Consider the following 23,666-nt stretch of genomic DNA (forward strand, 5'->3'; position numbering starts at 1 on the left):
CTATGTCAGTTTTCAGAATAACGTCTGGGAATCATCCAACTGCAACTGCACTTTACCTAAATCCTCTTTGTAGCTCTAATTAAAATATATTACCCAGTATGATTTCACCTCCTGTTTTAAGTTCTTGTACAGCACTGGTTAAGAAAAAAAAATAATTTCTGTAAAGCAATTACTCCTTTGTGTGGACTTAAATAGGTAGAATAAATACCTTTGGTTTATCCTAGCATGCAATGACAGACCTTTGTAAAATTTACTTTAAAAATATATATTTTTTTCTTGAAGGTAAATGTTGGAAAACTTGGAATAGTGAATCAGTGAGAAGTATTCTTATTACAGTTAAGAAATGTTAAGGGAATGCAGGTCACTGGAAGATGAATGGCCTTGAATAATGACAAAAGAATTAGAACCATGGTGTGAACATGTAAGATGTGCCACAATAGCAAAGCAGCTGACAAATACCATAAGAAATCAAAATCTGAGGAGAGGTACAGAACATCTCTGGAATAATTAGGCATACTTAGTCATAAAATATGAGACACACATACTACCTAAGCAAAAAAGATGAAAAAAGCATTGGTAATGCTTTCTAAGGAACACTAAGTCATATATTTTTGTAGACATTTAACACTGGGAAACTTTTTCTTGAATATAATTTATTATTTTAAAAAAATAATAAGATTTTGAAGGCTCTCTTCAGCCTCAGAAGTTTTACCCTCAGTTCAGGAAATTATACTAAAGCATCAGAGACTGTTTAACCTGCCTTAAGAGTTATTAGGACTGATTTTGGTATCTCTGCTGTTTAGGTATTCGGTGAAATCAGCATCTACTCATTTCAAGAGTTCTAAGAAAACAGACCTTATGCTTCCTGTCGTTCAGGTAATTCCAAGAATAAGCTTAATCAGGAGAGAGTATCTAAACACAGAGAGCCTGTACAGGCGAAACCAGAAACTATCATTTGATTTAGCAGAGTCTGTAAGAGATTTGATGTCAAACTTTTGATTATGTCTTCATCGCAGATTTCAGATGAGTGATAGCTGAACAATAGTCATGTTACAAACCTGTGCTCAGGTCATCACCCAATTGCAGAATTCAGTGCAGGTATTTCATGCAGCTCCAAGTAATAGTCCAAAAGTTAAAGCCTTCTCTTAATAAAGTTCTTCTGTGAGTTCCAGTACAAAATGATTATTCTGCTGGATGCTGTGTTATTAAGGTGTCCTCTGTAATTCTAACAAATCAAAATCACAGCAGACACTTTCAAACAAAAACATTATACTTTTTTTCCTCTAGGAGTAGGTAAGCTGTTTTGCTTCACAGAAAAACACTGAGGTATTCCTGGGCATGCTGAGAAAAACTGGACTAAAACATCAAAAAAAAAAAAAAAAAAAAAAAAAAAAAACAAAGCACCAAGATTGAATTATTCCAATACAATTTGTTTCAGTTTGAGCAGATGTTGTGGTTTTACTTGGTATGGCAGAGACGAGAATTGCAGGTGTCACATTAATTTCAAAAATCAATTCTCCATAGTGCAGCTGGCAGATTTTTCAAAAGCATAACCTTGTGCAAAACTGTGATCTGTGGAACTCCTAAGTTTTGTTAACGTACTTTGAGAATAATTTATTTTAATTATGCCCCAAGATACTCTCACCAATCAGAACGCTGAATCCCATTTCAAACATTTTAATTGTTTTACTTATGTAACTATGCAAACCACTGAAGAGTTTTTACACGTGCATTGTTTAGTTTGTGATCACAGAGGTTGAATCTAGTTACATAAATTTGCACAAAACTGGAGTTAAAATATGAAGGGAAAATAAACAAAAATATTTAAAAGTTTTTCATGTACTAAATAAACATTTAATGTTAAATAAAATAGACAAGAACCCCCATTTCTAGGATCAATAATTTATTTAGTTTTTGTTTTGTTTTATTTTTTTTTTACATTTTGTAATTTATTACAGGAGAAGAAACACTTGCTAATGAAGGTGACATGTTTTTAACCATTTTTCCGAAGTAATGGAAAAAGTTAAGCGTATTCCCTAGTCTGCACATTTATGCCTAAGCTGCCAATGTTAAATAATTATAAGCAAGTGTACTCCTTATTCAGTCCTTGTGTAGTTTTAGTTCTCTCCTCCTACAGGAAGACTAAATTGTAGCATCTAATTTTCTTACCCTGAATTCTCAATCTTTGTTCGCCCTACTTATCTATCTGCAAACAAGTCAAACAGACTAGTTACTGAAGCCAAAGCCACAGAAGTGGAATTGGTGCCAAGGTTCCTTTTTCTCCCGGCAACCTACTCAGTTTCTTACTGTCCCAAAAGGAAACAAAAGACTCCCAGTTTTCTGAAAACCAGATTCTCTGCATGACAGTGCATTGCATTGCCACTAAACTGGCCACAGTGGATGTTCTTATAGGAAACAGATCAGGTAACTAACAAGATACAAATAATTATAAATGAACTTGGTAAAAATGTTTCTAACATTTTCCCAGCGGTATATTAACTAGAATCCTACTTTCCTTCCACAAAAAATATATTTTTTTATAAATACACTTTAATACAGACAATTCTGATTCTATGCAAAAAAGTTAATGTCACATTCAAACAGGGTTTCTCAGTGTAGCATTAAGGTACAAGCAGACATCACAGTAGGCATTAACACAGTGATTCTAGGGAGGCAGTTAACTATGTCTTGTGAACAGACACAAACACACAATTTCACCCGCTTAGTCAGACTGTCCTGTGATTTAGGAAATAATTGAGCTGCACTTGAGGCCTGGAGTATCACACTCTTCAAATATATTTCCATGTTTAAAAAATGATATGAACTGTCAGTGAGATTTAATCTCTGATTGGTATTGAAACATTTGTATAAACAGTGCTTTTGTAAATAGGACTTGTGCTAGGCTTATTTAAAAGAACTGCTAACAGAAGCTAACAGCTATTTCAAAGCTCAAAAGAAAAAAAATGTTTACACTTATCATGGCCTTAAAGCTCTTGGGTTCAATCAGCTAAAATTAACATTTTTCCTGTCCTTGTCCCTCTCCTTCATTTTTTTTCCAAAAGATAACTTTCACCACTAAATTCAATGCACGTAAACCTGTCTCATTAACATTTGTACAATGCATACAGTTCTAGTTGCTCTTTCATTTTTTGGTAAATACATTGCTTTCAAAACTAAAGAGACTTTCTACAGAAAGAGAAATAAAGGACACTAAGATAAAGAGAATTCTCTCTGAGTCAGGGAGAGTGGATTATTCAGTTATTTCATAAATGTCACCAATACAAAGGATATATTCACAGTAACAATTCTGGCTTTTGTCACTGTAATGAGAACAAAGCTTCAAAAATTTAAACCATACTTGGTGTGTTAATCTTGAAAATAAATTGTTCTATTTCTGCCCCTAAAGTTTTTGAATTATAAGATCATTCAGCATGGCAGTTATCCACAAATATTTTACTGTTACTTGTCTTTACAAAACTAGAAATGTAAAGGATTTAAGACTGAGAAAGTGAAAGAATGTGTTGAGTTATAATTTCATTAAAAAAAAATAAAAAATAAATAACTATTAGCACCTAATTCTTTTCAAAGATTAATTCATTATGTAAAGTACACATACAATCAATGTCTGATAGAAATGTTATTACTAGCAAATAATCTTGGTTAGCTTTTCGATGTTTTCTTTTGCTTTCAGAAAGCCAGATCCCAATTTTCCATACTGGTTCATTGGAACAGACCTATAGTGCTAATTAAAATATTTTTGAAAATGAGAGCAGAGGAAAAAAAAATAAATTTCAAAGACAATATTTAGTGATTCTGTAGGTGAGCTTCCAAAGTAAACCTAAAAATGATTAATATTAAAATAAAAAATAGTAACTAGTCAGGGAGATTTATGTATTCTTTTCTGAACCACACTGTTAAGATTTTGTTAAGATTTGACTTTGAACTGGTTTTTAATAAGAATCAGCTGCCAATTTAAGGGGAAAAATGTGGTTTCACTTTACAATTCATTTGAGAATTCAATTCACTTTCAGATGAATGAAAATTGAAATTGTTCAGTGCCTTACAATGCAGGGTCTTTAACATTAAATTTTGCACATAAATTAATGCAAAACAAGGACAGACACAGCGTTAGAACAGCATCTATACTGCAAAAGTTTTCAAAGAAACATTATTCTCACACTATTTATGTGCAAAAATGTAATGTCGCAAGTTGACACTGTATGTTACACTGCTGCATAAATAGGTAAAAAAGGAATGGAAACTCTCCCTTGGTCAGTGATTCCCCCACATTTGTAAATATCTTGAATGTAGATAAGTTTGAAAAAATGCAAATGTTTCCAAGTGAAACTAAGCGATAACTTTTATATCTGTTGCCGTGAGAAGCAAAAAACACCTTCATTACACTTCCCACAGAAAGTTTTGTTACTTGCTTTGGCTTAAGAATAGAAACTTATTTGTAGGAAATCGTGGGGACTTCTAAAGGAAAAAAAAAAAAAGAAAGAAAGAAAAAAAAAAAGTAAAATTCCTCAACCTGAAAAGCTAAAGCAGGTTGACATTAATTTTACTGGAAATGCCTAACTTTTTCATGTTTTAAAGTATTCTTAATAATAGAAGACAGTAAATTTGCTTAGTAAAATATCTCCTGTATGATTCACACTAAATTTTCTATTAGCCTGAAATTACAACTCATAGAATCTGAATTATCAGAACAGTTAGCAGAATTCAGGACGGAGCTCAGTTGTGCATAGTTCATCCTCTTATGTTTAACCTCAAACCTACTGTAAAACACAGAACGTGAGAAAGTCCATTCAACAACATCATAGTGCACTGCTGGGAACAAGGTAAATTTCTTTAGGTTCTTTTTTCATAGGGGCATGTTTTAGTTGATTACAGCAACATTTTTAGGAAATTATCTTTGTTTTTGAATCCTAAAGTCTTTAAAGGAGGTAGCATAAAAAAAAGGAGCAGGATATGACCATTTCAGTGCAGCAAACAATGATTTGCTATGATATTCATATACAGAGAGGATACTGAGTATGATAATCCAAGACTGACAAGAGTCCACACCAAAGAACAACTACTGCTCTCGCAGAAATATACTGACATGATATAGCCGTTGGAAATGTAAGACTGGTAATTCTGGCCAAGCACCATTGCTGAAAGTCTCTTAAAAGCCTTACGCACAGAAGTGATTGTTATGAACAGCAGGTAAGAGTTTAAAGATAACAAACAAACAAAAAAAAAAAACCTGTATAGGAGGTGCTACTCAGAAACGCTCGATCTGTCTTCAAGTCAGTACATACGCTCATCCAAGAGTTGGAACAAAATTAATCAATATTCAAATTTGCAAAACATCATTGAATATAAGGGTAGTTTAACATCCTTGATGGAAAAAAAAAAGAAAAAAAAAAGTGAGGAGGACCTAGACTTTTGAAACTATTTTCACCTTTAGTAATTGTTGTGCTATAAAACTTAGTGATCAGTAGCTCAAAGCATATTACAAATAATAAGGAAATTCTTTGCAAACCTCAAACTGGTAAGTCAGCTGTAGGCTAAATTTTATGGTTTTATACACTAGAGTCAAAAAAAATAGCAATAAATACAAATCTCATTGTGATAATAATTACTGTAAGATACCGTGTAAAATCAGTGAACTCTACATACTTTCAATCTTAAAAAAAAAAACAAAACAAAAGAAACTTGTACTACAGTACAAGAGTACAGTACCTAAACTCACTGTATTTCTTTAGAAAATTGAATCCTCCTTCAGAATTAAAGAAAGCCAAAACAGATACAAATGCTAACACATTTGATAATGATCACAACTCCAGTAATAGTACAAAATCTCCCTGTTCTTAGACAGATGGCTGCATTTGAAACCATTTGTAGTTCTCCTGTTTCACTTGGACTGTGACTAGAAAGATGTTAACTGGAAATGCTATTTTATAAAAATTATTACAGTCACACATATCTGAGGCTAACATACAACGTTCCACTTAAACTCACAGAAATAGACATGGAGACATCAAGTATTTATAGAAATATCTACAAACTGCAACTGCCTTTTTTTTTTTTTTCTTTTTAAGTATCTCTGAACTCAACTTTAGAGTAAGGGTTTCATGACAACAGGCTACTTAGGCAAAAATAAAGGATGAAAGCTTTTCACCCCACACAGCCTTCTCAGGTTTTGTTTTGCATGCACTAGTTTACTCTTTTGATGTTGCTGCTTCACTGCACTAATACCTTTCTAAGAAGTACAGCCTGAGAAACGTGTGCAAGATTGTTCTTAGACTTCTTACGGAGTCTGAAGAGAGAGCTTTTGCTATATTTTTGCTGTATCTTAAAGGCTACATTATTAGACTGATTCTCTTGTATTAATATCCAATGCAAAACATTTTTAACAAAGGGAAAAACACCATTATAACATTCTTCAGACACGAATGAAAAATTGGATATTCCACACCTTCTGATTGCCCTAGACAAATCAAAGCGTTGCTCTAGCAAGCATTGCTGAAGCCCTTGTTTTACTATGAGCAGAGATGAAAGAGAACAGGCATGTGTAACGTATAGCATGAATAGGCTGAATGTTAGCTCTGTATAAGTGTTAAAGCAAAACTAAAATCCTTCATTTTTTCCAGATTATTCTAGATTCAATTTGCAAGAAATGAAATTAATGGAGAATGCTTATGAGGGTTTGTATACACTCAACACTATTTTGCTTCCATCTGAAATGCAAATGGACAGTACCTGATTAAAAATAGCTGTCATTGAAATACTGGTCTTCACTGCAAGTTTCATTATTTCCAAGATTAAAAAAAATATACATAGAAGGAACAAAACAAAAGGATGAGATGCTTATTTAGAGAAATAATCTAAGGATGATACTTGATTTTGAAAGGTTTTCAACTGGATGTACAAGTTACATTGACCATGCTTTTGAAGCATTCACAAAGAGAAAGAAATAAACAAAACTCTGCATTTGCATCCATCCACTCACGTGGTTTCTCTGATTGCATTCTTTGAGAAAGCAATCACGTCCTAAAAATGCTTGAGGACAAGAACACAAATCCGCACAATTAGGGCAAAATCCCACAGGTCCCACAAGGCCATTTTCAAAGCAGACACCTAAAGAACTTAGGGAAGTGGTAGCCAAAGATCACTTAGCATTGTAGAACTGCTTAGGGTTCTGAAGAACTGGGCCTGCTTCAAAGATCGAAAGAGATTACACTGGCAAATTTAGTCATGAAACTCCTACTGTGGCAGAGTCCTTGGTTTGTGGATTCTTGTCCAGTTGACGTTGTAGGCAACTGAACTGAAGGTGTTGGTGTCCCTGACGACTTCGATAGGAAAGTGAAGGCCAGCACAGGTTGGCTGCCCATCCTGTGCTCAAGGTCCTCCACTGTATGAATAATCCGCCTTGTTGTGCATCACCAGCTTGTTATCTACGAAGTAGAAACTGTCCGACTGTGTCTCATATGGATGAAGGATCATCTCTCGAACTGCAGGGAAAAAAAAAAAAAAAAAAAGTGTTACACAGAGGCAAATAGTCTGCACTGGGTTTCGTGGAGACTGCGTCTCAGTTATGTTTAATAGCATTACTCAGATAGCAGCAAACTCTCAAGTTAAAAAAAAATAAAAAATAAAAGCCCAACCAAAAAACTACCCAAACCCTTTGTTTAAAGTTCTAAGGAACCCAAACATGTTAAGGCACCATACAAAGTAAAGTGTTCTACCTATCCTCAAAACAGTTCAAAAGAAATTTCTTGTGGTGAGACAGCAGGATACCACTGCATTTTCCACAGACTGTAATACGAGTACTGACATACATTATCGGGGTTATAAAGAATGTAAGGTCACTCAGATTTAGTATTCCTGCCTGTTAGTCTTGGGAGAGGGGAGAAAAAATAAAAGTTATGGTCATACTAAAAAAAAAAACAACTTCTCAATCAATGTAGTATATAAAACAGTAAAATAGAACATAACTGGATATCTTTGTAGTCCTAGTTTTTAGTTATTTTTATAAAGACACAATTATCCCAGACGCTGAAGTTTCCCTTCTATGAAGGGAAAAAATAAATAAATAAATAAATAAATAAATAAATAAATAAATAAATAAATCTTTGTCTGGGAGGTACTTGGAAGTATTCTGCCATAGCCACTTTTTATAGACAGCTTGTAAGAAAGTGCTTCTTCAAAACACCTGAGATTAACCTCACAGTAATTGAAAAGAGCTTACTGAGATCCTCGGAGAGCTGTGGGAATTCATAGATGTGCTCACAAGTATTTTTACTGCTGGGAATGCAGAACCCAAATTCAAAATCAAAACTCTTGAGCAATTGATCCCGGAAGTAGTGCCTCTCAATCATGCGAAAGTTATTGATGGGTTTGTCCCCTACTGTGAATTCCACCCTGAAAAAGAAAGATAAGAGTGAAATGAGTTTTATTCCTTAAGCATGAGTTTCAACCGTTCCTGAAATGTAGAATAGAGCTCTTCTAAGAAAAGCCAAAACTAAAAAGCACTGGTATTATTCACAGGATCTTTTCCTCCTTTTCCTAAAAAGTTCACAATGACAACACATGGCATTATAAATCATAGTTTATACTTTATCTTAATTATTTTTACTACAAAAAAAAAAAAAAAAAAAAAAGGAAACACAAGACAATTTTACAATCTTAAAATCATCTTCAGTAAAAAACAGATCCCTCTAAATATACTGGGTACTTCACTAGGTCACTCAGTATAAGTTCCTTATTGCATTGCATTCAAGTTACACTGCTATTAAATTATTTTAATTCTTCTGATAGGCATTAAAAATAAAACAGATATACTGATAAACTGTCTTTCATCCTTTTCTGCTTTTTAAATAGTAAAAGGGAAGAAGTTTCAATCAGCTCCAAATTCAAGTTTATCTTACTAGGAAGCATGACCTCTGAGAGAAAGGTAGTATTAATTATATATGATACACTAATTATGACTAAACTTGGAATACATTGTTAGTAGTTTAGCACAAATCAGAAGTTGTGTGTTTACCATTTTAACAGAATAGCAGTCAAAAAGGTGCTAAATGGTACATAATTTTTTCTTCCAAGACAAAATCTAAACGGTGTAGCTCTTTAAAACGAGGAGGAAGTGGTTATGTGCAACTTTGCTCTAAACACTGTCAACAAATTGTAATTCTTTTTTTATCACAACCAAATGCTGAATTTTAATTTAGCTCTTGAAAATCCTTTTTCGTTTTTTTTTTTTTTTTTTTTTTTTTTTCCCACCAAGGCTAATGTACATCAGTTCTTGTGAAATATATGTTTCCTGCTGATGGGATCTATCAAACTGCAATCCAACATGATTTTACATATGTAAAAAAAATAGGTTCTTACTACAAACTGTAACTGATGCTCAATTACAGTATTATGGACTTAATGCTGTAATAGCAATGGGCAAAAAGCTCTTAATTAGATCTAATTTAAACTTAAGTGAATGTACAGAAAAACAAAGATAACAAAGAACCTGCCATATAATAACCCATATCCTTCTCAAATCTCCAGCACAGACAAAGAACCCCCCCGGCTACTAGTTTGGGGGTTAGAAAAGGAAATACAAGCCAAAATTGCATCTCCCCGTGCACACTATATAACCACAGATAAATTACTCCGAACTTAACTTATACTAAAGAAATGATACGGCCTTTCAGCTGTATTACAGGAGCAAGAACTTTGGCTTGATGCTTTACAGAAAGATCCTTTAGGTGTCATATTTCGCTGTGGTTTATTGGTGGATGCACATGTACTACTAGACATGTCAAACATTATTCTGGTGCAAATGAGTTGGAATATCTGGGTGGTCTGCCCATCATTTTGCCTCTTTTAGCATTAATCTCCTCAACCTGCTGCCTATTCCTGAGGTATGTCAACAAGCTAAAGGAATGGAGAAAGCAAGGCACACATTAAATATGTTTGGAGATCATACCAAAAGATCCCTATTAACTCAGCTTCCTGACAGGATCAACAAGCAACAGCCACTTTTTATAAGATTCCAGTTGTTTCCTGTACTGGACAAGGTAGGACAGGAGCAATTACTTACGTGGCTCCCACTTGCCGAAGTCTAAGAAAAGCTGGGGTAAACTGATAGCGTACAAACCGGCCTGCATTTGGGTCAATGTCCTTCTTGTCATTGTGTTCACGTTCTGGAAAAGCGCAAAGCAAAGCTCCATCACTGTCGTCTGAGAAACAGAAATCCAGTGAAAATACCACATTAACTTTCCTCTCCTCCACAGAGAACCTCTCCGTGTCTTTTTGGAGTCTGCGCGATACGATGAAGCACAGTAAAAAAACCTGGAGGACATTCTGCACCAGAATGCACCTTTCCCAGGCTCTTCTGCTCACTGACAAGGTTGGCAAATTTATGCCTATATTCATGCAGAGCACAACACACAGACTGCACTGGGAGAACATTCTTTTTGATACTACCACTGTGAAAAACAGGTGGTATATTCCTCGTTAGGTGATTTATTCCTCAATAAGCACTGATCTCAGCTTCAGTGGCAGTTTTGCTCTCCTTATGTGCCCCAGACTGCACCATTTCAATTGATTTGGCAGCGCCAGAAATCAATTCTCCTGGACAAAACATACCTAAAGCTCCCTTCTGGCAGAACACTGAATCAACAAAGAGCTCTCTGTAAAGAGTCTGCACAAACAGTAAATGGTTGTTTATTTTAACTAAAAAAATGTGCCTTAAGAGCAAAAAGGTTCACAGATCAAAGTTTCTGGGTTCCTCACCAAACTAAAGGAGTATGACCTATGCATTAGAGATTCTAATTCTTATTTTCCTTATTGTTAATAGGAGTCACTTCAGTGATTTCATTACACTCAATTCTTTAACGGATTTATTATCCAAGCTCATAAAATAAGTCACAATGAGATTCACACAAGAATTTCAGAGTCAGTATGGTATGAGGGGGGGCAACTTTGTACAGAATGAACTTTAAACTGTTATCAAGACAATTTCCTTAAAGGTATTTCTTTAAAAAAAAATAAAAAGGAGAAGAAGAAGAGAAACAACAAACAAACTGAACTCTTATCTGCGTTACAAAGTTCCTCTTAGGTTTCTCTCGCTGACATTGAAGGGAGGCGAAACTCTGTTTTTTGAGAGTATATAAATTGGGAGCTTTAAAACTTAGCTGCTCACCGTCTCTTCTAGTGCAATAATTATAGGACACTTAATGCAATAGACACTAGCATGCAATAGATCCAAAGCAAATGTAGACAGTCCTAACCATAGCATGTGGTTAAGCAGGGAGATTCCTTGCCATAGGACAAAAAAAAAAAAATGAAGGCTATTAAATATGATGACATCATCTGCTCCAAAGGAACTCCTGCAATCATGCAATAATATAGGCCAGGAAACTATTCCAAGAATGCTGGATGATGGGCTTACCATCTTCCTATCCTCTCTAAGCCATCCACTGCTGGTCACTCAGTGAGTGTTTGCAAGACTGCCCTTTGGTTTGATACACATCTTCTGAAGGTACTTACTGCTCCTACCTCTGATTCAGCATTGCAGAGTGACTCTGAACAAGCCATTTCACCATAGTATACCGGGTTTGTTATCTCTAAGCTACAGAAAACTTCCTCTCACATGCAGGGAAATGAGGAAGATACAAAACAATACGTGATCACGAAAAGAACAGTTGCACTGGTGTTTTGTTTTATCGCTGGTAACAGTAACACTTTGATGCTTACAAGTAACACCTAACAAATTAATGGAGGCGAGAGTAGGATGCAAATTTTCAGTTTGTCTAATTTTCAGTTTGCACATCTGACATAAAGGTTTTCCCTTTTGGAAATACCATTTTCAAGACTCCTGACCAAAAGCCATGAGGCTAACAGCTAAGCTAGGAACAGGAGGACTCTAGCTCATGAACAGCCAGCAAACTAACTAGTGCTGACCTCCTCCTTCATTGCTTCTATTTACAATATCCATCTGTCCTTTCTCACCACAGATGGCAATCACAAGAATACAGTAGCAATGACTTCTGTTCACTATTAGTACAAAGTGATACCTGAATAGGACTTCTGCTGCAAGCTGGGACTCAAACCTTCTTGTAGGTGAAAGTGTCTCCTATTTTTGCGACACACGTTGAGTAAAGGGCATGGCAAAAGGAAGCAGACATGAGCATTTGTTTGTTCATTGAAACAGTATTTTGTGTGCGCACTCACCTGATGCTGCTGGTTTGGTGATTTCAAACAACACTGTGCCAGATTCCATGTCCCGGATTTTGAACCTGGTGAAGTCTATCTTGTAAACGTTTTCCTCTGGAGTGCACAAATAATCTGCAGAGGAAAGCAAATTAAAGTGAAGGCTTGATGTCTACAAAGACAGGCCCAGTACTGCGTGCTCACGCTGCCCTGCTTGGACAGAATGGGAAAAAGGCCTCTCTGCCCCAGTGCTAAAAGGTCATCACTTTTTTCCAACTTTGTGCCAGCATCCCCTGGTTCCATTTCTCCCCAGGGTATTGAGAATAGTCAGCACCTCCACCAAATCCTTGCCTTCTCAGTGTAAGAGGCTTTGCCTCTTTTAAAAGCTGCCCTCTGGCAAAATGCATGCGCTAAGCAGCTTTGTGGGCACTAAGCCGACTGCACTTAGCTGGAACAGGAATTGTCCTCCTCCCTTGTGCCATCTCTGCTATCTCCAGCCCTCTGCAGACAAAGCACACCCTCTTCTCTCCATCCATGCTTGTCCCATGCCAGGACTTTTTCCTCAGCACTGGAAATGGCGTTGAAGCCTTTCCCAGTACGAGGAACTGCTCTGGGAACAGAGCCTTTCCCTGCTTCCACCAGTGGCGGTGTCTTTGGTAGAAAGTCATCGTTCCAAGCGTCAGCCCTGCTGTGCCTTGAGCAGCCTTCTGGCCTGAATATCAGCTTCCCCTCCGCAGAAAGAGTGCTGGTGCCTCCTGATTACTTTTCACTTTGCTGATAAGCACAGATTGAAAGCAGCTCCAATAATTTGTCCTGGCAAATCTAAACAAATGTGCGTATGAAAGCCAAGATAGCTGTTGAATGACAATGCATCTGCATGTTCTAGAAGACTTCTTTTAGAAGTTTCAAGGTAGAGGTAATACTTTAACATTCTAATTCTAAGATACTAATGGCAGTTGTTAGTCTGAGTTAATGACTTACTTCTGTTTGCTTTTCCTATTTCTAAATATATCCATCCACCTGGGGCTTATTCATTGAATATACAAACCCAAGTCACTGTGCTGTTGGAGATCACACCTGTCTATTACAACTCCTACGTCAGCACAGGTGCAACAAATCAGGTACCTACATTATGGCTTGGGGTTATGGTTCACATCCTGTAGATAAGGAGCAAATAAAAGCTTGCTCTGCTGCAGCGAAAGATCATCCCAAATGCCACACATTGCAGCTACCAAACAACAAGCTCTCCTGCTGGAATCTGTAATTAAAGAAATCAGACCCCTCTGCAGTGAAAGACAAAGACAGCCACAGTCAGTCAGCATTATGAAAGATTGCTCCTAGCCGTGGCTCAATGCGAATTGCACATCTAGCACCTTTACCTTCCTGGAAGCCTTTTATTCTTTGCAAATCTTCTTAACTTGGAGGACTGTCTGAGCGCTCATTGGGACGATGAACACGAGTATTAAACCTACTCTCCAGACGATTTTACTACTCTCCACCACCACCACCAGATGGTGAATGCTCAAAGGAAACAGGCTTTGAGACAGAATTGTGCTTGAAGCCTCTCTGGCATTTGGCAGGGAGGTTTCCCTTTTCCTGTCAACACGGCACAAATTAAATCTAACACAGGTACCTGCGCTAGCAGGAAGAATAAGATAAAAGCTCAATCTTTTCACAGCCACAAGAAAACAAACGCCTACTGCTAGATGAAATGCCCTAAGAAGTGCATGACATTGTCTTTTCTGTTCTCATTTTAACTCTACCCAGGATGAGGGGCCAGAAATTTATATAAACCCCTTGCCCTAAGCCCCAAAGTTGAGCAGTCTTCATGCAGATGCCATGCGGTCATAAGTAATTTAAGGATCTAAGACAACAGCCAGCCCAAATTCTTATTTCATCCTACACCTTCCCACCTCCAAGCAGCTGCAGCCCCGAATTCACCTCCCACAGCCACGCTCGGCCAGCTGCTCTCCATCAAGGCAAGGGGCTGCAGGACGGGCCCGCGGTCGCCTGGGAGCCCGGGACACTTTCCCTAGAGCACGAAGGCAAGCCTGAAGCTGCATTTGTCTGCAAGTTAATTATTAAGTGTTTTCCTTCTGCAGGATTCCTTCCTATCCAGCGCCATGGCAACAGCTTTATCCCCCTCCTTGGCAGCAGTGTTGCTACAGCAACTGGCCCCGACTCATCCACAGGAGAGGAGAGCGAAGCCGAGCCCCCGGAAGAGGAATAAACCCCAAGCAGAATCCCCATCGGGCTCCTGCTCCTGACGTTGGCACCCCTGAGCTATTTTTTTCCCCCAACTCTTTTTGCACGGAAAGTATTTGAAACCCTTTATTTATTTTAATCAGCATTCCAGTATCTAACCGGGTGACGGCTGGGAGGATTAGCTACCATAGAGGGAAAGCACTGCAATCAAGTGCTTTTTTTTTTTTTTAAAAAAAAAAAAAAAAAGTGTATATTCCTCTTAGTTTGTATTTTAAAAAAAATAAATAAATAGATAAAAATCTGTAGCCATGTTCTTCCCAAACACAGTAGAAACCCGTGGCACGTGGTAGGTCTTATCGGGAATGTTGTGCTTGGAATTGGCTGAAACTTCTGCTTAGCTGAGCACTGTCAAATTTGCTAATCTCATCTCACACACGCTTATTTTTAAATTACTGCAGGGCCCAGTTGCCCACACTTCCATGACGCACTTAAATGCATCATCTGCTTTCATTACCCTAAGTCCCAGTAAGCACAATTTGGGGAATGGAGGCAGCATCCACGTCTGCTTCAGTGAGACATAATGCTGCTCAAGCCTCCATTAAATGAAGTGGATCATTACAGAAAAGGTAGTTTTGGTTGCTCAGGACAGAATATTTTCTTGTTTCTTCTGCTTCCCCCAAAGCAGGCTGTGTTGTTTCCCCATCAGGAACCCAATAATCACGGTGTCTCACAAGCCCTCAGTACTCAGCTGATTCACCACTGATGGAAAGCACCCTCTGAACAGGGAATGGAGGAATGGACTCATCAGCATCATCGTAGACAACCCAGCAGATTGTCTTTTGTTCTGAGGCGTACCCATAGTAAGTAGTGCCAAAACAAATCACAAAAGAGAAGCATTTCCTACTCCTTCCTAAAGCACAGAGAATTGCTATATCCCAGACCTCCAAACCCAAAATCCTCCTGGAAGAAGATCACCAAGTTGTGCTCAAAGCACAGAGCAAACTCTTGCAAATTGGCCAAGCCTAGAACACCAGCATTTACTTCTCACTCGCATCACTCTTCCCGCTCATGCTTCTTTGGCTTCTTTTTCCCCATAATCTCTGTATCACACCCAAAAATCTGCAAGTCCCTACTCTTATGGACATTTTCTATCTTAAGACCTACCATGGTTTTGAAGAGGCTGGAAGCACAGCTAGCAACACTGCGGCAGTCTCAGGAAGCAGCAGAGGTGGTGGACTTCCTGAGCCAGACACAATGGATTTCTGTATGAATTCTCCTATCCCCTTTGTATAAAAAAGTGCTCAAACAAACAAACAAACAAAAATGTGTAGCTTGGCATTCATCAAGAGATCTCTAGCTTTGTTATGAGACACAGCGGCTGCTCGTTCCCTGTTTACAGCTCTGAGGTGGTACCTCCACTGTCCTCATCCAGCAAAGAGCCAGTTCTGACCTGGGAAACCTTCCTCCCCTCCCAAGAACAGAGATTGCAAAAGAAACCAACAACACAGCCCAGACAATAGCAGCAGGTACTGCCTGTTCTTTTGCGAGCAGTGGTACAGTGTGAACCCTCATTCTTATTTCCAGACATATATTTTAACAAGCTGATGTTACAAAGGAACACAAAGGTGAGAAATCACACAATACCTATCCCCAGAAGAGAAAAGCTAATGAAGGCACTTTCTCCTCCTGCCCTCTCCCTGTTATTTCAGTTATCCCGGGGATGAGATTAGGTGTTTAATCCTCATCAGAGAAAGCTAAAAGTCAGTGCTAAAACTTCAGGTGTCCTTTGCAACCACCTCACCAGGCACATTTTATGAAGAGAAGTTGTTCACAGGAGTGAAAGGGTTAGCACTGCTTGTCATGCTCCTTTCAAGATCTCCTCTCCTTCTCTGCAACCAGGGGAAAGCACGTGTCCTCTCCCACAGACATCAGAGATATTTCTGTGCTGCTCATCAGAGCGTCCAAGCTCAGATTGGGCAGCTCCTATTTTAAGCTTTAATCACCCAGAGAGGAGAGCAGAGTGTGGCAGGGGTAAGGAAGAACTCAAACTCCGGTAGTGAAGAATGCAAATCAGGAAGATGCCATACAAGAAACAAATGCAATGTCAGTGACTTGTGATAGGAACACCTCTCCCCAGCACAGGCAATCACAAGAATTTAGGGGATGAGACGGCCCCTGTTGCCACGCAGGCCTATTTCTTAACATGCATTAGGCAACAAGGTCAGAAGGTATTTTGAAGACTGCTCCCAAGATGTAAGCCAGGTATAAAGCAAAGACAACTGCAGATGAGTTGCTAGGAGCTGGAGATTAGGAGATTATCAGATTGGAGAGCCTCAGGAGGAAGCGAGCAAAAATAGCACAAACCCAGTCAAGACGCAGAGCGTTGACGCAGGACTGAGTACGAGACCTCAAGGGGAAGGCAGGGCAGGTTTCAGGCAGTACTGATACGTCTGCTTAGACAACCAGAGTTCAACTAATGAAAACACTAAACCATCTCCCCTGCCCTTTGCCTCAGCAGTTCAAGCCCTGTAAAGAGGACGGCAGACAAGCAAGCCAAGATCCTGAAGCAGCACGTGGCACCGGAGCATGGCAGAGCTCCCCACGACTGCCTTGTCGCCCTGCTGCACATTCAGCACTGAGATCAGACCCCTCGCTCCCCAGGGGAGCTGCCCCCAGCACCCTGCTGCTCTGGGGAAGCTGCTGAGAGGACAGGATCTCCCCACTCCATTTCTAAAGCCATGGGATGAGCAAAGGCCAGGGGTAATCAGGGAGGGAGGCACCTGCAGCCCTCCTGCCTAGCTCAGTAATTAGCCTGCTGCGAATGCCCCGGAGAAAGAAGCTCTTGCTCTAGGAGGATTCCCACAGGAGCTTTTCTGCAGCGACACATTTGTGCATTAAGCGTGGAGTGCATCCAAGCAGGGTCTGAGCTGGGGTGTTTGTGATGGTCCTTGTTACCCATAAGGTGCACCCACACGGCAGCGTGCCTTCCCAAACAACACACTGAGTCCTCGACAGGCCTCCCAGGCTCTGCTTGTTTGTGGCTGCCTGCTTTTTTTCCCTTGTTTTTGTTGCTAGAGCTTTCCAGACCTCACCCTCTCACAATTAATTTGACCACAGCTCTCCAGGCCTTGTTAAGGAAGGTAGGAGCTGCCCTTTTCTTCATCCCTAAGGCCTCCAAACACTGTTTCTTGCCCCCTGGTTTATGCTGACTGCACACAAAGTCTGAAACAATGCAGAGAACATTAACAAGCAGAGAACATTACCAAAATCAGCTCGCGTTGGTCTTGCACAGGACTAACCCAAAGCAATCAGGCCCTGCACAAAGCTGACTCCCCCAGCCCCCACCACAGCTTTCCCTTTATCTATTTATTTAGTTATCTTTGCCATTTCCACCCGGAATGGCCCCAACCAGCAACACTGGCAGAAGGAGAAACCCACTCAGCTGCCAGCTCGGCATCCTGGGCTACACACATGCCATGTGTGCTCCCCTTGGAAATCTAGCAGGCCATATTGTAGCGTGAGACTGCTAACAAAACCCTTCATCTACACAACACTTTCGGATGTGAGTTGTCACAAAGCCTTGAAAAGGTTCTCGACGTATGTTGTGTTCCCTGGGAAAGAAGCCACGGTGACAGCAGCTTGACATAGCCCTGGGATGCTGCTCTGCTAGGAGAAATCAGCATATCAAAACACTTTTACACATCACAGCCCCGGACAAGTCAGAACGGTGATTCATTAACCTCCTGACAAACACCCCCAGCTAATCACAGCTCCTCGTACAATAAATTTCCTCAATTAATTGGGGAAGGAAAGGAAAGTCATAGTCCAGGCGCGGCTTTGAAGATTGATTTGCACACATCAGCTTCTTGTTAACGCTACAGCAAATCGGGTAGGAAAGTCACCCACCGAGGGTCTGCCCTGCCCGTTCAGGCAGCCCTCTGCCAAGTTGGCCTTTAGCTAAAGCTGCTGAGAGAAGTCTCAGAGAAATCCTAAATGACAGCTCAAGGAAGAGATTAGTTTCAGAAATGATTAAGTGTGTGTTCCTTATACTTAGGTTTTGTTTTGTAATTGTTCCCGAGTATGTAATCAATTATTTAACCCTTTGGTTTTCTAAAACAAAATAAGCTTTAGAGTAAAGCTTAAAATATAAAGCTTATAAGATCAGCTTTATATTATTAGAGGCAAACTGTACGGGTGCCTGAGATTATTATACACAGGGCAACCTCATGCCTTTTGTTACGTGTCTGCTTGACAGCAGGTGTTAGCACATGCTGGCAAAAGGGGCTGGCATTGCAAAGGCAGTAATATCACCTCCCTGCTGACCACCGACGGCTCCAACCCCAAAGACAGAGAAAGAAATTAAAGCTCTGCTGGAATTAGCTTTGCCCTGCAGCTAATGTGGGAGTAGCACGGCGTGACCCAGCAAAGCTGCAAGATTCAGTGTGGTCAAGGGACATCGGAGACAAGGGACACTGGGCCTCAGCTTCTCAGCTGGCCCCACAGAGCAGAACGTGGCATTTGCAGACACCGACATCCCAATAACTGCAAGCAGGCTCCTCTGATCCTCTGGCTGCTGTGGTAATTAATAGCAATTTGAAGTGAGCTCTGCCCTGCTCCTTTTGCTAATCCCAAGTTAATCACGTCACAAGGTTTTCCTCTTTGCAAGCACAGTTGTATGAGCAAGTAACAAATCCTGCTAATTGCAAAGGAAGTGGTTCGTTTGCCTTACACCTAATCTAGCTGGAGTGGCACCAGAGCCAGGCCAGCCAAAAAACCCCGGGGCAGCCCCCCAGACCCATCAGGCTTTTTAGTGCCCAGAAGTGATCTGGAACTGCTGGAGAGTTTAACATTGAAAGGACACAGCATATGCAGGACAGTTTGCACAACTCCCCCTTTAAGCTTATTAGGAAGACATTAAGAGCAGAGCCCAGCTGGCTTTTCTGGCTAGTTACCGAAGGGGTTTCTCTGGTTTAGCAGCGAGCGCACTTTGCCACAGAGCCACATCCTGCTTCTCCAGCTCCCCAGCCCAAGACATTTAACATTTAGTCACTCGTCAGCTGTACCTATCAGAAAGGGAAAGCCCAGCTGTGCTTCCTGAGGCAGAAGCAAGGACTTTCCCCCCACCCAAATACCAGAGCACGGCTAGCAGCCTGCCTGCGCGCTGCCTGGTGAGCATATAGCAACCACAAGCAGCAGATTGGGTTCAGAGACCCCGCTTTTCTGGGACAGAGGGGCAAGCAGATCTCCCCAGCATACCAGAAAGGAGCATATCGAGGAGATCTGCAGCAGGCAGAGCAAGCACAGGACAGCAAAGCCTGGCTCCAAAAGAGCTCCTGCAGGGTCAGAGCACCCCAAATGCACAGGGCTGGAAGGGGCCTCCTGGAGCAAGCACAGTGCCCTGCTACCACCCCAGCAACCCTGTGTGGTCCCTCTCCTAACTCACACACCCCATCTGGAACCTCCAGGGATGCTCAGGGTACCAGGATTTCGCTGTTGCAATTCTCACCCCATCACCGACTTCTGCTTCAACTTCAAACTGGCTGGGGCACCACGACTGCGGGCATCAGAGCCAGGACTGCTGAAAGGAGGGTGACTGTGGCCACGAGTCTGGATGACTTGGTGGCACAAGCACTGAGGTGTGCAAAGGGAAGGGATTAATTAAGAAGAGGGCTGAAGAAAAAAAAAAAAAAAAAAAAAAAGAAATTTTAACTGTGTACCTCTCCATTTACCATTCTCTGATAGTCCCCTTAATGCATCTCAAGGCCTTTCACTGCTGTTAATACCCTTTAAAAGACATACGTGACCAAGGTCAGGATACTAGATACTCCTTACAAGCTTCACTTATTCGCCACACATTAAAACACGGACAGGAGAGGCTACTTGCTGGTCTTTCTCCTGGTCTGAGGAGCATTCCCCATATCCCCCAGTTCATATCCTCCTTCCAAACTCAAGCCAGGCACAAGGCACACCCTAAATATTGTCCTAACCCCAGGCACATAACCCCAAGGGTGCATACACCGAGCTGCATGCAGAAAGAATGAGGAAGGAGTTGAATCCATGTTTATGGCAGTGCTTAAGCCAAAAGTTGAAGAGGAAGAGAGGGAGGTGAGAATGAGGAGCTAGAACAAGGCTCTCAGGAAGTAAAATCATTTTGGCATCCCCTGCTGCATGATTCTTCCCCTCCTTTGGGGCCACTCAGTGCTGGACACTTGGCGAGGACAGACACACACCCCAGAGAGGTCCAGCACGCATCTTTGGTGTGGGTAAATCCTGTCCTGTGTGGTTTCTGTGAGGTGCTGTCCCATGGCAAATGGGGAGAAAAGTTTGCCTGTCAGAGGCCCGCAGGGATAAAAATCTACAGGGACCTGGCAGGAAGATTTCAAGAGGCCTTTAACTATATACTGAAGTGTGAACTTGGCCACGGCCCTGCACACATGTACTTCAGGGTCACAGAAGTGCACCAAAAGCATCATTTCTGCCCCAGCTTCACAAGGGACAGGCTGGGGTAGCCATGAACTTCTCTCCCACAGCCTGGTCCTTCCTCCTCCCTGCAGCACCCTCTGCTTGGAGCACAAGCCTGGAATGGTTTCACGATGCCAAAAATTCCAGTCTCTTTTTATGAACTTGCTGTGACCCGTGGAAATGAGTAAAGGCCACAAAACACCCCAAATAAGTGTTACATGTTAAGGACTATAAAAATACTGCTGCTAAAGCCGCCAGGTGGGAAACACCTTGAGGAGGGGTGCTGCAAAGTATGGTCAGGCAATGAGACCCACTCAACATGGACAAATTGTACACCCACACCCAAAAATGTGCACTGAGGACGCCAAGTATTGACAGCTGCCATGTGCCCAGCAAGCACTTCCCAGGCATTAGCCAGGTTGTGGTGCCTGGTCCTTGTTTTTCAGAACCCCTCTGCACCCCCTGCGTTACCCTGACACCAGCAAGCCTCCTACCAGGAGGGCAGCGAGGCATTTCCACGCGTTTCCTCTGTCCTTCCTGTGCTCCAGAGGCTGGAAGAGGCAGGAAACCAGCCCCGTGCCGGCCACGGTGACGCCACGTGAGGTCTGCACGCCCTGGGAGCCAGGGCAAGGTTTGGCCGTGTGTCTGCAGCCCGTCCAGACACCACCACCGAACACAGGGACACGAAACACTTAACGCAGCCATCGCCAGCTTCACCACCCAACTGCTGCTCCTCCGAGAACGCTGGCAGCACGCTTCAGTGCCTGCTGCACGCCTCCTGCTACAGGCAGCAGCGTTTCTGGGCCTAAATCACACCACTGCAGCCCACCACAGTACCTCAGCTGGACCCCAGGACCCCCCCAGATCAGCAGCCCCTCTTCTCAGGAGCCTCCCTGACCCCTTTCCCCGGGGGCAGCGCTGAGCCCCCCGCTTTCCCCCCCACCCTTCCTGCCGCTCACCCCACCTCGCTCAGCACGCAGGCCCGTGGGGCTGCCTGCACGCACGACACTCCCGACCACATCCTTTCTCCCCAGGGCTTGTCAGGCAGCGCAGCACCAGCCTGAGACACGAATCCTGCCCCGATGCCACATCACAGAGCGCTCCAAGGCAAAGGGGAGCACGGCCGGCCACCCAGGTCACCCCCAACCCCCTGTCAGCCCCCTCCTCTTCCCCTGTTGCTCAGCATGTTGCCTGCAGGGAGACAACCCAGAGAGGAGACCCGGGGCATGCAGTAGGGTCTGGGGGGCAGCAGGATAGGCTGGCAGAGGTACAGCCAGGCTGGCCTGAGCCACACATCTTCTCCCGACCCGTGGTGCTGCAATCCCAGCAGATCCAAACGCGAGTGACCGCCTGGTCCCAGCCGAGCTGTGCGGCCAAGCACAACAAACCCTCCTCCTGCAGGCTCCCCCCAGGATGCTGTGAGGAGCAGCGGTGCTACAGGATGGGTCTGCGGCAAAGGAGCCCCCCCTCCTCGCTGGATCTGTGGCCCCCACACCACTGCAGGGGGCACGGGCTGGGGGTTCAGCTTGGCCCAGCCCCGCATGAAGGGGCACAGCAGCAGGAGGGGGACAACAGGGAGCATCACAGCCCTGACCTCCCACCCCCAACAGCGGGGGACTGCTCCCCAATATGAGCATCCCTGTGGGGCAGGGGGGCTGCAGGGGGGGTTGCTCCCCAGTATGAGCATCCCTGGGGGGTAGGGAGCTTCAGGGGGGCTGCTCCCCTGACTTGAGCATCCATATGGGGCAGGGGGCTTCATGGGGGCTGCTCCCTGATCTAAGCATCCCTATGGGGCAGGGGGGCTGCAGGGGGGCTGCTCTTCAACTTGAGCATCCTTGCAGGGCAGGGGGGCTGCATCCCCAACCTAAGCATCCCTGCGGGGCAGGGGGACTTCAGGGGGGCTGTTCCCCGACCTGAGCATCCCTATGGGGCAGGGGGGCTGCTCCCCGACCTGAGCATGCCTGGGGGGTAACGGGGGGTGGGGGGGGGTCCACATCCCCAACCCTGCCGGTGCCGCATCCCCCACCCCCTGCAGCACCGCACCCCAACTCCCCATCCCCACCATCCCCATTCCTTGCCCTTTCTCGGGGCCACCGCCTCCCCGTGCCCCCCGGTTCCCTCCCCATCACCCCCAAAATCCTCCCGGTGCCCTCCCCGTACCGCTGGTGACCCGCTGCAGCCCCAGCACATCGTCGGGCCCGATGAGCGCCTTGCGCCCCAGCTCCTCCTCGGTGCGCGCCGCCGCCGCCGCTCCGCTCCCGGTCCCGGTGCCGGTCCCGGCTCCGGTGCCGGCCCCGCCGCTCTTCTTCACCTTCATGGCCCCGCTCCGCCACCGCTCTGAGCGGCCCCGGCCCCGCTGCGCTGCCGCCGCCGGCCCCGCCGCACCGGGAGGGGCAGCACCGCCCCGCCCGCCCCCCGGCCCGCCCCCGGTACGGCTCCGCCCGGAGCCCCCCCTGGGGGAAAGGGAACCCCCCCCCGGGGAGAGGGAACCCCCCCGGGAGAGCCCCCAGAGCATCGCGGGGGGATGCACCCATGGGAGACCCAAGGGGGTTTTGAGGACCCCCCCCCCTCCGGGAGGAGGTGGAGCTCAGGGGGGCGTCAGTGCCCCGGGGGGGCTGGGGCTCAGCGCCCACCGAGACAAGACCCCCAGGAAGTAAGGGCTGCTCCCCCCCAGCTGAACCCCATAATGATAACCAAGGGGTGGTTTGGGTTAAATATCTCATAGGACAGGACCCCAGAGGTGCTTTGGGGTAAATATCCTATAAGACAGGACCCCAGAGGTGCTTTAGGGTAAATACCCCATAGGA

General features: G+C 43.3%; 1 protein-coding gene across 2 annotated transcripts; it reads right to left on the bottom strand.

Moving 5' to 3' along the window:
• Positions 1-5,747: 5,747 nt before the first annotated feature.
• UNC119 (unc-119 lipid binding chaperone) lies at positions 5,748-23,182 on the bottom strand. 2 transcript variants are annotated; one of them, XM_032201211.1, is made up of 5 exons: positions 23,020-23,182; positions 12,214-12,327; positions 10,079-10,181; positions 8,237-8,409; positions 5,748-7,499 (listed from the first exon to the last, which is right to left on the bottom strand). In XM_032201211.1, the coding sequence occupies exons 1-5, from the start codon at positions 23,174-23,176 to the stop codon at positions 7,387-7,389; spliced, it is 660 nt and encodes a 219-aa protein (XP_032057102.1). In that variant the 5' UTR covers positions 23,177-23,182; the 3' UTR covers positions 5,748-7,386. The 2 variants fall into 2 exon arrangements, with proteins under 2 accessions (XP_032057102.1, XP_032057101.1); XM_032201210.1 differs by having other exon boundaries at positions 10,079-10,217.
• Between the last annotated feature and the right edge of the window lie 484 nt (positions 23,183-23,666).

The sequence above is a fragment of the Aythya fuligula genome, chromosome 20, assembly GCF_009819795.1.
Source record: "Aythya fuligula isolate bAytFul2 chromosome 20, bAytFul2.pri, whole genome shotgun sequence".
In the NCBI taxonomy this organism is placed as follows: domain Eukaryota; kingdom Metazoa; phylum Chordata; class Aves; order Anseriformes; family Anatidae; genus Aythya; species Aythya fuligula.